The sequence below is a fragment of the Muscardinus avellanarius genome (assembly GCF_963383645.1).
Source record: "Muscardinus avellanarius genome assembly, chromosome: 14".
Taxonomy (NCBI): domain Eukaryota; kingdom Metazoa; phylum Chordata; class Mammalia; order Rodentia; family Gliridae; genus Muscardinus; species Muscardinus avellanarius.
In genome coordinates, this window is record NC_137800.1 from 56709244 (window position 1) to 56716886 (window position 7643).

Consider the following 7643-nt stretch of genomic DNA (forward strand, 5'->3'; position numbering starts at 1 on the left):
CCAACAGTGGCATTTAAATTAAATGTAGCCGGGGATGGTGGTGCACACTTGTAATCCCCGCGCTTGGGAGGCTGAGACAGGAGGATCACACAGGTTCAAAGCCAGCCTCAGCTACTTAGTGAGGCTCTCAGCAACTTAGTGAGACCCTGTTTCCAAATAAAATAGAAAATAGGTCTGAGAGTACAGCTCGGAGGTAGAAAGCCCTTGGGTTCCACCCACCCCCAGTATCTCACACACACACACACAAAAGATAAATTTAACGTAAAAACACCAGATCTTGAGATATAATCTGGACAGATTCATAAACCACAACTGGAAAAGTACTGAAAGATCCCATTATCAGAATGGGTAGCATATAGTAGTGGGAAAGAACCTTTATTCTTCATGATAGATCCTTGAGGTGGGGCAAGTAACAGAATCACACAGAGGCAGATACAGTATGGCTCATGTTCTAACTTGCACACCAATGGGTAATAAAAAGGTCAGCAGTTCTTGTCATGTGCACAGTCCAGCTAGGAGTGTTGATTCCACTGTTCTCCACTGAGGCAGATACAACTTTTTTTTTTTTTTTTTTTTTTTTGGTGGGTCTGGGGATGGAACCCAGGGGCATTCGACCTCTGAGCTACACCCCCTGCCCTATTTTTTTTTTTTTAATTCTTTATTCTGAAACAGGGTCTCGCTGAGTTGCAGAGGGCCTCACTAAGTAGCTGAGGTTGTCCACAAACCGTGATTCTCCTGTCTCAGCCTCCTAAATGCTGGGATTACAAGCGTGCGCCACCACGCCTGGCCCAGATACAAATTTTAAATATCTAAACGGTAAGAATCTCCAGGTTTCTTCTGTGCAGTGGGAAGGGCATGTTTGTCCTGAAATGGTTTGTGGCACTCATTATCAGTCAGAGGAGGATAGTACTGTCTGTAGCAGACATAGGCAAATGTCATTCCAATCATGGATCCAACTAATACATCTGAAAAGAAAGGAAATGAGGTCTTTTATTAATCATATTAGATTCTTATAGTTGTAGGGGCTAGGTTCTGGGGGTGGGATCCAGGGGGTTTTCTACCTTCGGACTATACTCCCAGACCTATTTTATACTTTATTTGGAAATAGGGTCTCACTAAGTAGCTGAGGCTGGCTTCGAACCTGTGCAATCCTCCTGTCTCAGCCTCCCAAGTGCTGGGATTATAAGCGTGCGCCACCACGCCCATCTTAGGAAAAAACTTTTAATTCCAGATTTATGGTTGCTTCAGGTTTTCTTTATGATATACCACAGGATTATATGATAAAACCTTTTGTCAGATTGTTCTCTAAACACCACATGAAAACACATCTTCCATTAAGTAGGTCTAATAAACCTTGATCAGAATAAACCAAATTTGAACTTTTTATTTCAGAAAAAATAGATTCCTGTGGCGCTCTTCACTGACCTGTTTTCACCATTTCAAGAGTCCTAGAGGGCTGGGCATGGAAGTGTAGGCTTGTAATCCCAGTACTTGGGAGGCGGAGACAGGAGGATCGCAGGTTCCTGGCCAGCCTCAGCTACTTAGTGAGGCCCTCCTCAACTGCAATGAGAGCCTGTTTCAAAATAAAGAATGAAAAATAGGGCTGGGGTGTAGGTTGGAGGTGGAATGCCTTTGGGTTCCATCCTTAATATGAACAAAACCCATTTTTTTTCTTGAGATGTCATTAGTTACACCCTTCTCATCAGAGGTATAATGCTCTTGGCTTCAGTCCGCAGTACCACACAAATTTTCAACATTTTTTTTTTCTGTGTGTGTGGTACTGGGGATTGAACCTTGGGACGTTCTACCAACAAGCTACACCCCCAGCCCTATTTTTCATTCTTTATCTTGAAACAGGGTCTTGCTAGGTTGATGAGAGTCTTACTACTTTTTTTTTTTTTGAGGGTCTGGGGGTGGAACCCAGGGGCATTTGACCTCCGAGCTACACCCCCTGCCCTATTTTTTATTCTTTATTTTGAAACCAGGTCTCACTGAGTTGCAGAGGGCCTCACTAAGTGGCTGAGGCTGTCTGTAAACTGCGATCCTCAGGTCTCAGCCTCCCGAATGCTGGGATTACAAGCGTGCGCCACCACGCCCGGCTTGAGTCTTACTACTTACTGAGGCTGTCCTTGAGTCTGCGACAGATCCCTCCTTCCGATCCTCTGTCTCAGCTTCCCAAGTACTAGGTGTGTGCCACCACACCTGGCTTTTTTTTTTTTTTTCTTTTGAAATGTTGAGCCAGGCGTGGTGGCGCACGCTTGTAATCCCAGCATTCGGGAGGCTGAGACCTGGAGGATCGCGGTTCGCAGACAGCCTCAGTTACTTAGTGAGGCCCTCTGCAACTCAGTGAGACCCGGTTTCAAAATAAAGAATAAAAAATAGGGCAGGGGGTGTAGCCCGGAGGTCAAATGCCCCTGGGTTCCATCCCCAGACCCGCAAAAAAAAAAAAAAAAAAAAGAAATGGATGTCTTGCTATGTTGCCCAGGCTGTTTCTGAGGGCCTGGGCTCATAGCCATCCTTCTGCCTAACCCTTCTCAGTAGCTGGTACTAAATGCACATGTCAGCATGTCTGGCTTAAAACATTTCTGATAGATGTAATTTAATAGGAATTTACGGTGCTTCAAATAAGGGAAAAATTCAGATGTTTCTTTTTGGTAATCCTTGATTTCCATATGACTCTGCATTTGTACTCTTGTTACAGATCCTAGACCATTCATACTCATTCATTCACATATTCATTCAGATACTTAGTGAGTAGCTCCTCCAGGCCAGTGCTAGGGGCACAGTGAGTGCTGTGGACGCTCCTACGGCGTGAATGCTCTGCTTACCTTGCCAGTGATGCTTATAATCACAGGTGCGGGATAGTGCGATTATAGCTGCGAAAAGTAGAGGTGACAGAAAGGCACAGAACCTCCAAGATTCCCCACGGCCTTGTGGTGTGAAGCAGTGTAACTTCCCTGCCAGGTAGAAGGAAGCAAAGGCCAGACCAGCAAATGCAACTAGAATAGAAAAACCTGTAATTAGTACATATCTTCTGTGGTGCTGGGTGTCACACACAGGCCTAGAACAGGCTAGGCAAGCACTCTACCACTGAGCTACACCTCAAGCCTTGTGTGTGTTTATGTGTATGTGAGGGGGTACTGAGGATTGTCCCTAACAGAGTTCTACCTCTTAGTTGCAGGCCTTTAGATTTTGAAATGGGCTCGCTAATTCCCCATATGCTAGTCTTGAACCTGTGGTCTTCCTGTCTCAATTTCCAAAGTACTGGGATTATAAGTGTGTACCACCATGTCTGACTCCACGTATATGATTTTTTATCTTTTGGCAGCGAGGATTAAGCCCCAAGGGCATTCTCTGTCTGCGCTACACCCCCCAGCCCTTATTATTTTTTATTTTGAAACAGGGTCTGACTAAGTTGCTAAGGCTGTCCTTGAGCAATCCTCTGACTTCACCTTATAGACACGTGCCACCATGCCCAGCTAATATGTCTTAATGAAAGCCACATCATTCATCTCCAAATAGGACAGGGAGCATGAAAATGTTTTATTCCATTTTGCATATTTCTGTAGAGATAACTCATTATGAGGGAAAGGAACAAAAAGGAAAAACAAAGTTGCTTTGTGTTCCAATGTTACTATTTTACCTGAGAATAGTTTTTTTTTTTGGGGGGGTGTCTTTTTTTTGTGGTACTGGGAATGGAACCCAGGGGCATTCTACCTGCGAGCTACATTCCCCAGCCCAATTTTTTTATTCTTTACTTTGAAACATGATCTCACTAAGTTGCAGAGGATCTCACTCAGTAGCTGAGGTTGGCTGCGAACCTGCGATCCTCCTGTCTCAGCCTCCCAAGTACTGGGATTACAGCGTGTGCATGACTAGCTCTGAGAATAGTTTTTAGAATACAAGTTATACAACTCTGGGCAGGTTACTTAACTTTGCTATGCTTTAGATTTCTCATCTATAAAAGAGAATACCCACTTCAGTGGGCAAATGAGGTAAGAATCTAAACTGTCCAGAGCACATGACATATTGCATTTTTGGTGACAAATGCAAGATTGCAGGATCAAGGTAGGTAATAAAATGTGCAACTGTCATGGAGGTAAGGTGCCTCTTTATCCTCTAATATTTACTAATATTCAAGGCACGGGCTTGTGAAATCATAGTGTTATTAAGAAGGGGAAATTCTAGTATTCAGATACAAGAGCAACTGTAGTCAGATGTCCCATTCCTATAAGTTTTGGAGGTTAAATACAATGATGTAGCCGGGCGTGGTGGCGCACGCTTGTAATCCCAGCACTTGGGAGGCTGAAGAGGATCGCGTGGGTTCAAAGCCAGCCTCAGTTACTTAGTGAGGCTCTCAGCAATTTAGCGAGACCCTGTTTCCAAACAAAATATATAATAGGTCTGGGAGTGTAGCCTGAGGTAGAAGGCCCCTGGGTTCCACCCCCAGTACCACAAACAAAACAAAACAAAACAAAAACAATGATATAAAATTAAGCATAGAAGTAAGAGTTCATCTAAAAGTCATACAGGAAGAATGTCCGCTAGGGAAGCTCTTGCGGCCTTCATTCACCACATCTTTGTCCCCTGTGCACGTCAAGTCAGAATGGGCTAGCCCATCAGGGAAACAGCGGTAGAAGAAATCTGGGCGTGGCCTAGAAACAGTAAGCACCAACAGATGATTCTCACTTCCAGAAAGTATTCTTTGGTTTATATCAGTCATAATAATACCATTAATTCTTGGTCATGCATCTTTGGAAAAATAATATAACTAGATTAGGATAATGATTATACTAAGAGAAAACCTTAGTTTCACGGCTAACATTTAAATTGGGAAAAGAAAAAAGGTCACTCCAGCACATCATGCTGCAGCTTCAGAGGTGCTCTCAGACCATGGACCCTGCTGTGGTTGTTGGTAGGAAATGCTGGTAAGCTGAAAGCTCCCAGCTGTCACCTGCAGGGAGGTGGTGCTGAGTGAGGAAGAGTAGACTGAGCCGGGCGTGGTGGCGCACCCTTGTAATCCCAGCAACTGGGAGGCTGAGACAGGAGGATATGGGTTTGCGGACAGACTCGGCTACTTAGACCCTTTGTAACTCAGATCCTGTTTCAAAATGAAGAATAAAAAGGCTGGGGGTGTAGCTCAGAGGTAGAATGCCCCTGGGTTCCATCCCCAGTATTGGGGGGGAAAAAAAGAGTAAACAGAATACAGTAAACAATTCCTGATGGGTAAGGGCTGAAGCAGACACTGGGGTGCTAACTTGTCACTTACCTCCCCACTATCAGCTTTACTGTGTTGGTAACAATACCGGTCAAAGCTAGGGCAAGGCTGGCAGCTAGAAAGCAAAGAAACTGTTAGTGGCATCTGCCTAGAAGGAACAGCATTAATATGTGTTCCTTTTGCGATAGAATACAACTAGACCCCAGCACAGAAATAATTATGAAGCCGGGCATGGTGGCACATGCTTGTAATTCCAGTAGTTGGGAGGCTGAGACAGGAGGATCACAGGTTTGTGGCTGGCCTGAGCTAGTTAGGCTGTATCAAACCCCAGTACCACAAAAACACAAACTGTGGTCCTCAAGGACCACCCTTTTAAAATAGGTTACTATTTTATATAACATATATATAATGGCTATTAGTGTGAAGATGTTTCTGAGACACAAGCCTGTGTGTGTGTATGTGTGTTTGGACTGTTAGGAACCCAGGGGCATTCTACTTATGAGCTGGACCCCCAGCCTTACTTTATTTGGAAACAGGTTCTTGCTGAGTTGCTGACAGCCTAAATTGCTGGAGCCTGGCTTTGAACCTGTGATCCTCATATCTCTGCCTCCCAAGTATTGGAATTATAGGCGTGTGCCACCATGCCCAGCTAATGTAGTGTGTTTAGGCCTGACTGTATATCCTGGGTTAGCCAGGTTCTCTTTCTTTTTATGGTGCTGGGGATTGAACCCAGGAGCATTCTGTCTCTGAGGTACATACCCCAGCCTCTCCCCCCTTTAAATTTGGAAACAAGGCCTCACTCAATTGCTGAGCAGCCTGCTGAACTGCTGAGGCTAGCTTCAAACATGTGAACCCATGATTCTCGTGCTCCCCAATACTGGGATTCCAGATGGCGCCATCATACCTGGCTAACCAGGTTCTTACAGTGCTATTTTTCTGTCTCACAGGCTAACAAGAAGGATACAGGGAAAAGCCAGGCATGGTGGCACATGCTTGTAGTTCCAGTACTTGGGAGGCTGAGACAGGAGAACAGTGGGTTTGCTGCCAGATTGATACTTAGTGAGACCCTGTTCCAAATAAAGTATAATAAAATAGGGCTGGGAGTGTAGCTTGCAGGTAGAATGCCGGAGATCAATCTCTAGTACCACCACCAAAAGAAAAAAGAATGCAGAAGGCTGTTTCGAAATACAGAACTTGGTGATTCCCACAAGGTTCTAGCGGCTGAGCCCAGCTGAAACACCACATTCCCAGCGCTAGGAGACATCACCAACAGTTAGCACTTACCCAGGCAGGCTTGTTTGCTGTCTGTTGTGTCTGCTTTCTTGAGAAATTTGGCCAGGACAATCAGAGACAGAGGAGACAGGAAAGCAATGACCTGAACCGGAACATGGCAAAGGTAAGACAGAGCCCCAGCCATTGTGAAAGTGGCTCCTGCAGGAAGAGGAATGGGAAGTGACAAGGCACAACCCCCATGGCCGACTAGCAGTTTCTCTAGGTTTAAGCATGAGTCTTTCGCGTCCTTTGTTCTGCTGTGGGTAACGGGTGCGAGGCAGCCCCGCCAGTAAGGAGCACAGCCGCCCGTTTATTCTAAAGGAATACTTGCTAAGGCGAGTGCTCACAGGACCCATCTGGAGCCAGAGCTGATGCCTTGCTCTCTAGATCTGAACCGTGACCACCAGGAAGCACAATCTCGAGCACATCAACCAAGGAGCAAGGAGTCCCCGCCTACAGGGTCCTGCGGGCCTACGCACTAAGACCTCAGAGAGCTGGCTGCACGCACAAACAGCGGCGTGGTGGGAAAGTACTCCGCTTCCACGTATGGGTTCCGGTAAAGCCACATCTCCTCTGGCTGGATGCGCCTCTGGAAAGGAGGGAGCAGCTCAGTCACCCTGCGGAGGAAACGAAAGCGGAAAGCACGGGCGGCTGGGCTCGGCTCAGCTCCCGGCCCCCCGGCCCGGCCAGCGCGCGGAGGGGAGGAGGCCGCGGCCTCGAGAGGCTGGGCGCCGGGTCCTTACAGGAAGACGGAGAACAGCGCCACCCGCACGCCCAGCTCGGCCCCCAGGGCCAAGGCTGCCGCGCTCGGCATCGCAGCTGCAGAGCCAGAGCTGACGTGGCGGCCGCCGGGCTCCCCGCCTCCGCCCTCGGCGCCCCCTGCCGGCCCATCGACCTTGTGCGCCCAAAGCCCAAAGGAGGAGCAGTCTTCCCTCTTTTCTCTCTCTCCTCCACCCCTCGCCTCCCTCCCTCTCCTCTCTTTCGGTGCTGGGGGTGGAACCCAGGGGCTTTCTACTCCAGGCTACACTCCCAGACCTATTTTATATTTTCTTTGGAAACAGGGTCTAGGTTGCCGAGAGCCTTAGAGCCGAGACTGCCTTCAAACCTGTGTGATCTCCAGTCTCAGCCTCCCAAGTACTGGGATTACAAGTGT

General features: G+C 47.1%; 1 protein-coding gene across 2 annotated transcripts; it reads right to left on the minus strand.

Annotated features, from left to right (window-relative positions):
- Window positions 1-801: 801 nt before the first annotated feature.
- Window positions 802-7289, minus strand: PLPP5 (phospholipid phosphatase 5; the record flags this gene model as incomplete). 2 transcript variants are annotated; one of them, XM_080710930.1, is made up of 7 exons in its annotated part: window positions 7234-7289; window positions 6999-7107; window positions 6503-6539; window positions 5270-5333; window positions 4531-4655; window positions 2829-2999; window positions 802-965 (listed from the first exon to the last, which is right to left on the minus strand). In XM_080710930.1, the coding sequence occupies exons 2-7, from the start codon at window positions 7056-7058 to the stop codon at window positions 802-804; spliced, it is 621 nt and encodes a 206-aa protein (XP_080567056.1). In that variant the 5' UTR covers window positions 7059-7107; window positions 7234-7289. The 2 variants fall into 2 exon arrangements, with proteins under 2 accessions (XP_080567056.1, XP_080567055.1); XM_080710929.1 differs by having other exon boundaries at window positions 6503-6593.
- Between the last annotated feature and the right edge of the window lie 354 nt (window positions 7290-7643).